At 23.7% G+C, this 11,914-nt stretch overlaps 3 protein-coding genes across 9 annotated transcripts; 1 reads left to right on the forward strand and 2 right to left on the reverse strand.

Moving 5' to 3' along the window:
* Positions 1 to 1,960: 1,960 nt before the first annotated feature.
* On the reverse strand, positions 1,961 to 4,923 carry LOC410037 (dnaJ homolog subfamily C member 7). 5 transcript variants are annotated; one of them, XM_026442292.1, is made up of 11 exons: positions 4,692 to 4,923; positions 4,364 to 4,423; positions 3,986 to 4,068; positions 3,787 to 3,911; positions 3,515 to 3,703; positions 3,320 to 3,438; positions 2,933 to 3,251; positions 2,684 to 2,849; positions 2,473 to 2,619; positions 2,251 to 2,403; positions 1,961 to 2,177 (listed from the first exon to the last, which is right to left on the reverse strand). In XM_026442292.1, exons 1-11 carry the CDS (start codon positions 4,733 to 4,735, stop codon positions 2,089 to 2,091), a joined length of 1,494 nt encoding a protein of 497 aa, XP_026298077.1. In that variant the 5' UTR covers positions 4,736 to 4,923; the 3' UTR covers positions 1,961 to 2,088. The 5 variants fall into 5 exon arrangements, with proteins under 5 accessions (XP_026298077.1, XP_026298076.1, XP_026298078.1 ...); XM_026442291.1 differs by having other exon boundaries at positions 3,986 to 4,077; XM_026442293.1 differs by having other exon boundaries at positions 3,986 to 4,077; positions 4,364 to 4,541; positions 4,692 to 4,922.
* Positions 4,924 to 5,426: 503 nt separating this feature from the next.
* On the forward strand, positions 5,427 to 9,545 carry LOC551184 (eukaryotic translation initiation factor 3 subunit C). Its single transcript, XM_006564593.3, has 12 exons — positions 5,427 to 5,552; positions 5,847 to 5,953; positions 6,033 to 6,165; positions 6,240 to 6,524; positions 6,614 to 6,711; positions 6,776 to 6,903; positions 6,988 to 7,398; positions 7,489 to 7,698; positions 7,805 to 7,958; positions 8,029 to 8,244; positions 8,311 to 9,127; positions 9,208 to 9,545. The coding sequence occupies exons 2-12, from the start codon at positions 5,861 to 5,863 to the stop codon at positions 9,339 to 9,341; spliced, it is 2,679 nt and encodes an 892-aa protein (XP_006564656.1). The 5' UTR covers positions 5,427 to 5,552; positions 5,847 to 5,860; the 3' UTR covers positions 9,342 to 9,545.
* Positions 9,432 to 11,788, reverse strand: LOC551135 (vacuolar protein sorting-associated protein 33B). 3 transcript variants are annotated; one of them, XM_006564591.3, is made up of 7 exons: positions 11,723 to 11,778; positions 11,497 to 11,631; positions 11,188 to 11,420; positions 10,610 to 11,116; positions 10,303 to 10,533; positions 9,909 to 10,234; positions 9,432 to 9,826 (listed from the first exon to the last, which is right to left on the reverse strand). In XM_006564591.3, exons 2-7 carry the CDS (start codon positions 11,535 to 11,537, stop codon positions 9,563 to 9,565), a joined length of 1,602 nt encoding a protein of 533 aa, XP_006564654.1. In that variant the 5' UTR covers positions 11,538 to 11,631; positions 11,723 to 11,778; the 3' UTR covers positions 9,432 to 9,562. The 3 variants fall into 3 exon arrangements, with proteins under 3 accessions (XP_006564654.1, XP_006564653.1, XP_006564655.1); XM_006564590.3 differs by having other exon boundaries at positions 11,497 to 11,788; XM_006564592.3 differs by having other exon boundaries at positions 9,436 to 9,826; positions 9,943 to 10,234; positions 11,497 to 11,788.
* Between the last annotated feature and the right edge of the window lie 126 nt (positions 11,789 to 11,914).

Below are 11,914 nucleotides of genomic sequence, written 5' to 3' on the forward strand. Positions count from 1 at the left end.
TTCAGTTATTTCTTTAATTTTCTATTTCAGTAATTACATAGATAGTATAATTCTTTAAGTTCTTCTAATTTATTGTTCAATATAATAATATTTAATATGATATATATTTATATAGAAAGATGTGAACTATATATTGTTTATCATTTCAAAAGTAATTTAAACATCATATATATATATACATATCTTATAACATATATAAATTAAAATAATCTCAGGAAGTTAATTATGAACTATATTACTTAGTTTACTATATTCTAATTTTTTAATGTCACTGAATGAAAAAATTAAGAAAAAATAACTTAAATATAATTTTTCATAAATACCTATCAATCCAAGTTCATTAATGTATCTATTAAGAATATTCGATGTCATTTTCAATATTCATTCATACTTATACCAAAAATTCTACATGTATCAGGATACCATATAAGACATATTTACAATTAATTAAATAAATATATAAAACTATCTCGAATAAATTTTATATTATTTATACTACTTGATTATATAGCATCTGTTATATAGTGGCAAACATATACTTACATACATATGGATAATTATATATATATATATATATATATATATATATATATATATATATATATAATTTATCTAAATCAGAAATATCACCTAAATATCTTTTTCAATTGTAAGGACACAAAAAATATTTTTTATGCAATTCGAATGGTATTTTCAAAAATTAAAATTTCTTGATATCAATCAAATTACATAAAATATAATCATCACAAATAAAAAAGATATTTAGTGGATTATTGTATATATCAACAATATTTATAATTCTATTATATTTTTTATAATATATTTTTTATTTGTGTTATTTATGATTTCAATAATTTTTATATTAAAGACTATAAAAAATATTTTATTATGAGTTTACAATATTGTTATGGATACATACTTATAAATATTATTAAATATTTTTTCGAATTTAATAACTTTTCAATCAAATTTTATTAATTTATTCATATGTTTAAACAGATGTGACAAAATTAAAACCACGATTAAAAAAATATATATATAAAAACAATGATGCTAAATACAATTTCTTAAGAAACAGACATATCAAAATACTTTTTAACTTAGATATATCTCTTCAGAATTCACGATAAAATTATGAAACATATCAATATTTGAAAAATTTATGTAAATCAAAATCTGTAAAAGTAATATACATAATAGAAATCAATTGATTTAAAATTGTAATTGATAATGAAATATTATTACAATTCTCTCAATGAATATCCTATAATGTTTGATCAATTTAATTTAATAAGCATATTTATATTTAATAAAAAGAACAAATTTAATTGCTTGGGATTTAATAGCAAAATTTATATAAGGGATTATATTGATGAGAAATATAATGCAAAATATATTAAATCAATTATGGGAGGAAATTGATTTAATTTTTATTTGAAATAGTATAATCATTAAACCTATTCATTTTACTTTATTGAAATAAAAAACAGTAAATCATTTTGTTTATTTAAAAAAAAAATAAAATGTCATTTGTTGAAAAAAATTGCCTACAAATTAAATTTAAATCAATAATAATCTAAAATATGTAGCAAAAAATTATAAACAATTTTTAAATGAAAAAGAAAATTAAAATAATCTGTACAAAATCCGAAATTAAATTAAATCTATTAAAATATTTTAAATTGATATAGATTCAATAATAATATTTATCAAAAATACATGTATCATTTATAAGAATGTATCCACAAAATAGAAATTATATTAATTAGTTTAAAATTATTGTAATCCTGTTTAAAATTTAAATTAATTTAAATTTTCTTTGCATTTCTTAAATATATATGGATGCTTTAAAAAAATTATGATAGAAATTAATTAAGTTTTTTTTTTTAATTAATTTATGCTTTTTAATCCTTTTTTTTATCCTTTTTATATGATATAACGATCAATAGAATTTATCTAATTAATAGAAAATATTTTTAATGTATATGTCTGCCATTATAAACAAATCCAATATATTCATCTCTAAAGTAAAACGATTTTTTAAAAGATTAAGTTAGTAGAAGAAAAAGAAATATTTTTGGAATGTCGTTAACCAAAATGAAAAGTGAAACCATCCGTGCGGAATTGATAACCATCATGTTGAAAGAATGTCTGAAATACTACATTCGGATCAACATCTGTAAAAAAAAAAACTTTAACTTAATTATATATTATGTATTTTATATATAAAAATATATAAGTTACATTAACCTTGATATCCCCCATCAGTATCATCAATATCATGTCCACTGTCATAGCGTGATCGTTTTTTAGGATCAGAAAGAATCCCATAGGCTTCTCCGACTTCTTTAAATTTTTTTTCTTGTTCTTTTTTTTCTCCTTCCGTTGCATTAGGATGTCGATCTATATATTATATAAAGACAAATTAATATAATTAAGTTAAATTGAATGAAAATATATTTTCAAGCTTACCAGGATGATGTACCATCGCTCGTTTCCTATATGCTTTCTTAATATCATCAGTAGATGCATTTTTATCTATTCCTAATATCTCATAATAATCTTTTCTCTTTGATTTTTTTAATGCCATTTTGGCTTCCATTAACAATCGTTTATTATCTGTCAATTAATATTGAATAATTTATTATGTAAATAATTTATTTAAAAATATTTTTATATTTACCCCAACTTTTATCCATTTTACAGGCTTTCTCAAGATCATGAACAGCTTTTTCATATTCTTTCAACTCCATATAAGAAGCTGCTCTTCTCTTGAGAGCTTTAAGATAATTTTTATCTAATTTCAATGCTTCTGTGCATTCTATTATTGACTCATTTAATCGAGATAACTAAAATAGCAAAATTAATAAATTTAAATCTGTACATAAATCTATTATTTAATAAAATTCAATAAGAAATAAAGATATATTACCTTTGCTGCAACTGTTGCTTTATTGAAATGAAGTTTTGCGTTTGTTACAATATTTTGAGGATCTATAGTCAAGGCTTCTGTATATAATTTATATGCTTTCTGATATTGTTCTTTTTCATAAGCAGCATTTCCTTCTTCTTTTTTCTTTTTTAAATTTTTAGCTCGTTTATATATTTCTAATGCTTTAGCATGATCTGGAGCCAATCTAAGTACTTGTTGAAAATGTGTAAAAGCTCTGTCAATATTATCTTGGAAATATAGACACATAGCACGAACATATATAGCATCTGCATTTTGTTTATCAATATGCAAAATATCACTAAAATATTAATATAGAATAATATAAAATATTATTTTAAATTTATGAAATAAAAAAAAACAATATACTTTGCTATCTCTTGTGCTTCTTGATACCTTCCCAAAAATACTAAACATTCTGCTTTGATTAATTTAAAACTTGTACAACGAGTACTCACATCACAACAACGATCCATACAATATACAACCTATGTTATATGATTATAATTACTATTAGAGTTATATATTATTTTAGAATTTATTTAAAAATTAAAAATTACAAACTTTACGATAATCCTTAGCAGCATATGCAATATCAGCATCTTTAAGAAACTTTTTCACATATTCTAAGTCTTTTTTCTCTGTGGTAATTCCTTTATTTTCAGGATCAATTTCTAATAACTTAGATAAAGTAGTTTCAGCTTGAATAATATCTCCCAAAATCAGACAACATTTTATAATTCTTACATATGCCTAAACATAAATAAATTGAATTAAAATATTTATTATTTTAAATATATTTTTCAAATATACTTTTATATGTATAAATAACATACTTTGTATAGTTTCTCATCCAATTCAATACATTTTTTTGCATCATCCAAAGCATAAGGATATTTATCAAGCATCATATAACATGCAGCTCTATTTGCATAATGCAATGGTTTATTTGGATATAATTCTAAAATAATATTCATTTTATTAATAAAGTTATGAAATTAAAATAAGATTCTTAATTCAATAAATATACTTTACCAATAAGTTCACTATATTCTTTTAATGCTTCTTTATATTGTTTTCCAACATAAAGTTCTTTAGCAGTTTGCATTTTTGCACACCTAGAACAACTAGGTATTTATTTTAATTCTGTGTTGAATGCTTTGATGATGTTATTATAATCAACTTAAATGAAAATCATATAAACTTTTACTAAACTAATTATGTAATTTTATAAATTATTGAAAACAAAGACTTAATAAAATTTTTATTAAAAATTTTAAAAAATATTTATAATAAAAATTTTCAAATAATTTTTAAGAAAAAATAATATTTAAAAATTAAAAAATTAAAAAAGTAATTATGCATCATTTAATGAATGAAATATAATATTATGTATTCTTATTTTGTACTTACTCTTTAAATTGTTCAATAGTAGACATTGTTGAATGTTTTGAAATATACTTGCGTATATCCCTACAAAATGTTCATATATAACTGTTTTATATTTTTATCGAATTTACATCTTTGTAATAAAATAAATATTAATATTAAGAGTATACTTCCTTTTAACCGGCTCCTACGGAATCGGACTCTTGGTCGGATAAACGAATGGTCAGTTAATCGAACAATATCATTTGTAGGTTGTAAACAAAATAAATAAATAAATATATATATACATATATATATATATATATATATATATTATATATGTATATGTATATCTACAATATTTCTCACTTACTTATAAAATGTAGATATAATATAATATAATATCGTCAATATCATATATGAACATATAAAGAAATAATAATTGCTATAGAAAAATCACAATCTGTTTCTATGGTGAACGACGTCCGATTAAAGCTGAGCCTGATAAAAAAAAGTGTACTGTACGTATTATTTCAATCGGTCTATTCCCTTCGCGGAACAGTCTTACTCCTTTTAAGACTACCAACAGAAGGATTGCATTTGTTATAATGATCCCAGGAAGTTAGTATAATACGTTCCACAATGCATCCTAAATAATTTTTCAAAAATACAAAAAAATGTTAAATTAATATTTGATAATAATAATCAAATACAAATAATTTAACATTAATTAGTTACAATTGTATTTATTAAAAAAATTATATCTTTCTATTATTTTATTATTTATTATTATATTATTAATTGAAAATTATTTTTATAAAAATATAATTGATTAAGATTTTTATTAATTAACAATTTTAATTAATAAATAATATAAAGATATTTTAGAACAATTTTACATATTATATTTTTTTAAAAACTGCTTTAAGTATTTTGTAATTAATATTTGTCAAAAAAATATAGTGATATTTTTAGATAAAATAATTATTTTTTAAGAAAATAAATTAATACATTTATATAAATAATTATATATAAATAAATATAATTTCATATCATTTATATTAATTTAAATCCAAAAATATCTAAAAGTATTTAAAATTTATCGTTCTTTTTTTGGAACACCTCTTATTCCATGTATTACATTTTATAGCGTATCAGCCTTTACTATCATTTTCATTATAACCTCTAGTAATTTTATACCTTGAAAGGAAAAGTACGACTAATTGTGTAATTTGTAAGTTTAAATAAATAAATAAGTAAAATTAAAGAATTTTTAAATAATTTTTGTCAATAGAAATATATGTTTGATAATAGTGAACATGGATCAAAATTGTGCACCATGTGTTTAAGAATCACCACATATACAGAAAAGCTTTTGCAATTACATATATAATTTATATTATAACATTTTTTATAAATTATAGAATTTTATAAACGAATATATGCAAATATTTTTATTAATAATAAATCATTTTTTTATTAAATTTAAAATATTAAATATTCATTAAATTTATTTTTTCTGATGCAGTATTATTTTAAAATATGAGTCGTTTTTTCGCAACTGGATCAGATTCTGAGTCTGATAGTGCTTCTGAGGAAGAACAGGTTCAAAGGGCACCAACTACAGCTTTTACGGTACATTTAAGTGTTATTTTTATTTCTATTTTTTTTTATATTTTTAAAATTGCATTAATATAAAATAAAACTGTTTTAGTTCAGTGATGAAGAGGAAGAAACTAAGAGAGTTGTACGATCAACCAAAGAAAAAAGATATGAAGAGATTGCAAATCTTATCAAACTCATAAGAAATTACAAAAAGATCAAAGATATGAGTAGCATGTTGTCCAGTAAATATTTGTTCAATATTAAATAAAATAAAATAATATTCAATTAATTTGAATTATTTGTATTGATATTTTAGGTTTTGAAGATTTAATGCGTGCTTATCAGAAAGCATTGCCTGTAATAGCAAAGGAAGAAGGTGGTCAAACTCCACGTTTTTACATTAGATGTTTAGTAGAAATGGAAGATTTTATCAATGAAGTATGGGAAGATCGTGAAGGTCGTAAAAATATGTCAAAAAATAATTCAAAATCATTGACTTCATTACGCCAAAAACTTCGTAAATATAACAAAGACTTTGAAGAAGATATAGTAAAATTTAGAGAAAATCCAGATCAAGATGATGATGAGGAGGAGGAGAAACGTGAATATAATTTACAAATAGTTATATTTAATTAATATTTTTCTAAATAATATAATTGTTTAATTAAATTTGTTTAATTAAAATTTTAGCTGAAGAAGTTGTAGAATTTGAGGATGAAGAAGATAGTGCAGTTGCTTTTAAAAAAGCAGGATCAGAAGCGAGTGAACCAGATACTTCTAAATTTAAGGTTTATATATAATATAGTTTTGATATTTTCTTTATTTTAATTAAATAAAATTATAATTTTACAGAAAAATGTAGCTGATGGAGAAGAAGGTAGTGAAAGTGAATCTGATTGGGGTAGTTCTTCAGATAGTGAGAGTACAAGTAGTGAAGATGAAGGCCAATATCAAAATATACGTGAACGATTTATCAAAAAGTATATATATATAAAATATAATTAAAGCAATAAATAATTAGTGTATGTATAATATTATATTAATATCATCATATTTTTAAATAGAGTGACAGATAAAGAGGAAGAAGAAGATAAGGCAAAACGAAAGGAACAGCGAAAAGAACGAAAAGAAAAAGAACGAAAAAAGAAAAAAGACGAAGATGATGAAGAAGGTGAATGGGAAACCGTTAAAGGCGGTGTAGCTATTCCATCTGAAAAACCAAAAATGTTTGCAAAGGATGCAGAAATTAATGTGGCTGCTGTTTTAAAAAAACTTTCTGAAATTATCGCGGCTCGTGGTAAAAAACGTACTGATCGTAGGGAACAAATTGAGCTGTTACATGAATTGCAATCCATAGCAGACACTCATAATCTTGGACCAGCAGTAGCAGTTAAAATTAAGTTCTCTATTGTATCTTCTATTTTTGATTACAATCCAAAAGTATCTGATGCAATGAAACCTGAATATTGGTCAAAGTTGGTACTATATTTCAGATTTCTAGAAAATATATAAAAAACAAATTATCCTTATTTATATAAACTAATAAATTAATTATTTTTATATAGAATATTAGAACGTATTACGGAAATGCTCGATATGCTGTTGAACACGAAAGATATGGTAATAGCTGAAATAGTATCTGAAGATGCAGAAGAGTATGAAACACCACCATATAAAATACATGGATGTGTATTAACGTTAGTGGAACGTTTGGATGAAGAATTTACTAAATTATTAAAGGAATGTGATCCACACAGTAATGAATATGTAGAGAGGTATATATATTTAAGTAAATTTAATATAATAGAGAGGTATATATTTAATATAAATTGAAAATATAGACAAAAATATTATTTATAATTTTTATAATTTCTCTTTTAGGTTAAAAGATGAAAAACAAGTATCCACAATAATAGATAAAGTTCAGGAATATTTAGAAAGACAAGGAACTGTTTCTGAACTTTGTCGCGTATATTTACGTAAAATTGAACATCTTTATTATAAATTCGACCCAAATGTTCTTAAACAAAAAGAAGTAAATATAATTTATAATTATAATTTAAATTTTAAGGATAAAATTTTAAAAATAATATAAAAATTTTTAGGGAGAACTTGGTCCGGATGTTATAACATCTGTACAAGTTATGGAAAAGCTTTGTAAATATGTTTATGCACATGATGGAACAGATAGACTTAGAACTCGTGCAATTCTTTCCCATGTCTATCATCATGCTCTTCATGATAACTGGTTTCAAGCACGTGATCTCATTTTGATGTCTCATTTACAAGAAACTATTCAGCATTCTGATCCAGCTACGCAAGTTCGTATTTTTTATGATAAAATTGAATTTTATTTTATTTTTATTTATCATTTTTTTCAATTATAGATTTTATACAATAGAACTATTGCTCATCTGGGCTTATGTGCTTTCCGTCATGCGAATATTAAAGATGCTCATAATTGTTTAGTTGATTTAATGGTAACTGGTAAAGTGAAGGAACTTTTGGCACAAGGTCTTCTTCCTCAAAGACAACATGAACGTAGTAAAGAACAAGAAAAGATCGAAAAACAAAGGCAAATGCCGTTCCATATGCACATTAATTTAGAACTTCTTGAATGTGTTTATCTAGTTTCTGCGATGCTCATTGAAATTCCATATATGGCTGCACATGAATTTGATGCAAGAAGAAGAATGATTTCCAAGACATTCTATCAACAATTAAGATCTAGTGAACGTCAGTCATTAGTTGGACCTCCCGAATCTATGAGAGAACATGTTGTCGCGGCAGCAAAAGCAATGCGCAATGGAAATTGGTTGGCTTGTAATAATTTTATTATTAACGAAAAAATGAATGCTAAAGTTTGGGATCTCTTTTATCAAGCGGACAAAGTTCGTGACATGCTCACAAGATTGAACAAAGAAGAGGCTTTGAGAACATATTTATTCACGTATTCTCATGTTTATGATTCAATCTCAATGCCGAAATTAGCAGAAATGTTTCAATTGAAGCGACCTGTTGTTCATTCCATAATAAGTAAAATGATCATTAATGAAGAACTTATGGCATCTTTAGATGATCCAACTGAAACTGTTGTAATGCATCGTAGTGAACCAAGTCGCTTACAATCATTAGCATTGCAGCTTACTGATAAAGTAAACAATTTCGTAGATTCTAACGAACGAATTTTTGAAATGAAACAAGGTAAGCTATATAAATTTCAAACAGTTTTAAGAACTTATAAAATTATAAAATATTAATGATGTAAACACTTTAAATGGTAGGAAATTTCTTTTCAAGAGGAAATCAAGGGAACTTTCGTGACAGACAAAATTACAATCGACAAGGACAAGATTGGGGTCGTCAGAGACGTGATCGTGATCGAGATCGTAATCGAGAAGAAAATCGAAATTATTAAATCATTGAATATTATTTATATGGGTGTTTAAGTGAATTATCATTGTATCATGTATACACTCATTTAAATAATGTTGAAAATAACAGTATATAAATAATTATACATTAATGTATATTCATACTTCCATATTTGCTACTATTTACATATAAAAAGATTCGATTTATCATACAAAAATAAACAATATTAGTTATTACAGAATTTTAATTACCATCTTGAAGTGTTCATATTTCTTGTATTTTTTCAAATACTTTATTACCTGTTATTATATTATCCGATGCCAGTACAAGTCGAATTCCAGTAGATCTTTCTATAAATCTACAAGCAGTTATTTCAGCATATGTAATACCTCCAATAATGCATATCACTATCATTTTTGGTAACAATGAACCACGTTGACCATTTATGATACAGTTGGATAAATTTGTTAATTCTTCGAAACTTTTGGAATCTCTTTCTTGATTTATCACAGTATTTAATATTTGAGCCTATAGAATATAAAATTTTCATTTAATTATTGATATTAAACATTATATTGAATAAATTAAATTAGTAAATAATATTACTAACAATTAATGGTATGTAAACATTATTAAATACATAACTTGGACACGAACGACCTTTTTGTTCTGTTTGTTTGAAATAGCTGGGTAATAATTTTAATTTTTGTGCATTATTATTCCATTCACTGCTCCAATTTGGCAACTTATGTAAAATATTTTCTAATCTGCATTTTAATAAACCTATATTTTGTAATTTATAAAATAAAGGTATATGCTTATAACCATGAGCATGAAGATGAAGTTTTTGTATACAGTGCAACTCATTTTGTGTAATTCCATCACTTGCAATTGACAATAAGCATAATAAACGTAAAGTTCTTAATGGATGATCATCTGAAAAAATAATTATTATAAAAATAATATTATTATTTAATAAAAAAAATTATATATTATATATATACTTATATATCTTTCAATATGATTCAAACACTCTTTCCTCTCTTTACATTCAAGTATATATTTCTCTATTTTTTGTAAGGTTTGAAAGTCAGAACTTAATGTATCTGCTATTAATTGACAAGCAGAAATGTGAAAAGCAAGTTGTCGTGTTAGATCTCTAGTTTTCTGTAATTTTGTTGCTATATATCGTTCCATTTCAGATAATTTCATCGTTTGTATGGCATTTTGTTCCACTAATATAAATCATTAAAATATTACTAATTATTAAGATAGAAATATTTAAAAAAATATATAAATATACAAATATACATTTTAATAACTTAGCCTTTCCATGTAAAATTGGGAAAACTTCGCTGCATGGAGTGTCTCTTACTTCTCCATAAATTTGATCTTTATCAGGATCTAATTTGGTTTGAGACTTGCCCAAAATACCAGTACCAACATTTATTTCTACTACTTCATGTAATAATCCTGCATAAGTTACAGGTGTTAAAAGAGGTGTAATCAAATCATAATTTCTATCCATTATAATCAAAGCTCCTATTTCATTTTCTATATTAGAAGAACCTAAACATTGTCTCATAGATTCCATAATTTTAAGCATCTGCTGACTATATTTTCCAATAGAAATTGTTAATTTAGGAGAACCAAGTATAAGTTGTAATGACCATAAGCTACGTCCTAATGCTGGTAGCAATGTAGTATCTTTGTGATAGTAAAGATCAATAAACATACAGTTTTCTAAAGATAAGATATTTCCATCTAATCTTATGAATTCCCAAGACAGTGTTTGTAATGTAACTAATCCAGATAACCCTAAACAAACATTCTTATTATAATAGAACTTTAAGAAGTATCAATATTTAATTATGTAATAAAATAATCACCCTCTTCTTCAATTATTGAATTAAGAATAGTAGGCACAAATGGAGTAACTAAAATGTGATGATATGGCTGTACATGAGATGTAATATTTAGAGGATTGTATTTGATCTCTGATTGTATTTGATCTAATACTCTCTTGCAAGCAATCAAATCACTTGAAATCAAAAATATATGCTGTTTATTTGAAAGTTTTAATCCTTGTTCCATTTTATAAATTTTTTCAACACCATAACGTCTATATAAAAAATAATGTCATTCAATATTTTTTTGAAAAATAATTTGTTTAAAGTACATGCAAAAAAAACAGTTACTTGAGCACAGAAACGCCTACAAAACTGTCCAAAATTTTCATAAGCTTTTGTTCTATCACTAGATCTTTGCTTCCAGGAATCGCATCCAAAATTTCAACGAGTTTTCGTTGACTTATTTGTTGTAATACATTTAATCTATCATCCAATGTGATGTCCATATTTTTTTAAATATATGCGATTTATATAGATTTCGATAAATTAATAATATAATAGTAAAGTTGTTTACCCTTTATAATTTATAAAGATGCCATATATTTTTATTCAACGGTAAAAAGACGATGAAAATTAAATAAAACCCATATGTAGAATTTTTATATTTTGTTTATCTATTAAAATTTTTTGAATCACAATTTTTTAAGTCAAATTTCTTGACAAATTATTTCTTTACGTTGTTAAATACTTTTTTTAAAAAGAATGT

Source organism: Apis mellifera, linkage group LG8, assembly GCF_003254395.2.
Source record: "Apis mellifera strain DH4 linkage group LG8, Amel_HAv3.1, whole genome shotgun sequence".
NCBI classification, from domain to species: domain Eukaryota; kingdom Metazoa; phylum Arthropoda; class Insecta; order Hymenoptera; family Apidae; genus Apis; species Apis mellifera.

Excerpts from the sequence above, each read along its gene's own strand:
- LOC410037 (XM_026442291.1), bottom strand. The coding sequence starts at position 4,735 with ATGATATTGACGATATTATATTATATTATATCTACATTTTATAA. Across the intron at positions 3,912-3,985 it reads AGAATATAGTGAACTTATTG|AATTATATCCAAATAAACCA; the intron begins GTAAAGTATATT and ends ATATTATTTTAG. Across the intron at positions 2,850-2,932 it reads AAGCAACAGTTGCAGCAAAG|TTATCTCGATTAAATGAGTC; the intron begins GTAATATATCTT and ends TTGCTATTTTAG.
- LOC551184 (XM_006564593.3), top strand. The coding sequence starts at position 5,861 with ATGAGTCGTTTTTTCGCAACTGGATCAGATTCTGAGTCTGATAGTGCT. Across the intron at positions 6,712-6,775 it reads CAGATACTTCTAAATTTAAG|AAAAATGTAGCTGATGGAGA; the intron begins GTTTATATATAA and ends ATAATTTTACAG. Across the intron at positions 9,128-9,207 it reads AATTTTTGAAATGAAACAAG|GAAATTTCTTTTCAAGAGGA; the intron begins GTAAGCTATATA and ends TTTAAATGGTAG.
- LOC551135 (XM_006564590.3), bottom strand. The coding sequence starts at position 11,654 with ATGGACATCACATTGGATGATAGATTAAATGTATTACAACAAATAAGT. Across the intron at positions 11,421-11,496 it reads GTAGGCGTTTCTGTGCTCAA|ACGTTATGGTGTTGAAAAAA; the intron begins GTAACTGTTTTT and ends TTTTTTATATAG. Across the intron at positions 10,235-10,302 it reads TCATATTGAAAGATATATAA|ATGATCATCCATTAAGAACT; the intron begins GTATATATATAA and ends TTATTTTTTCAG.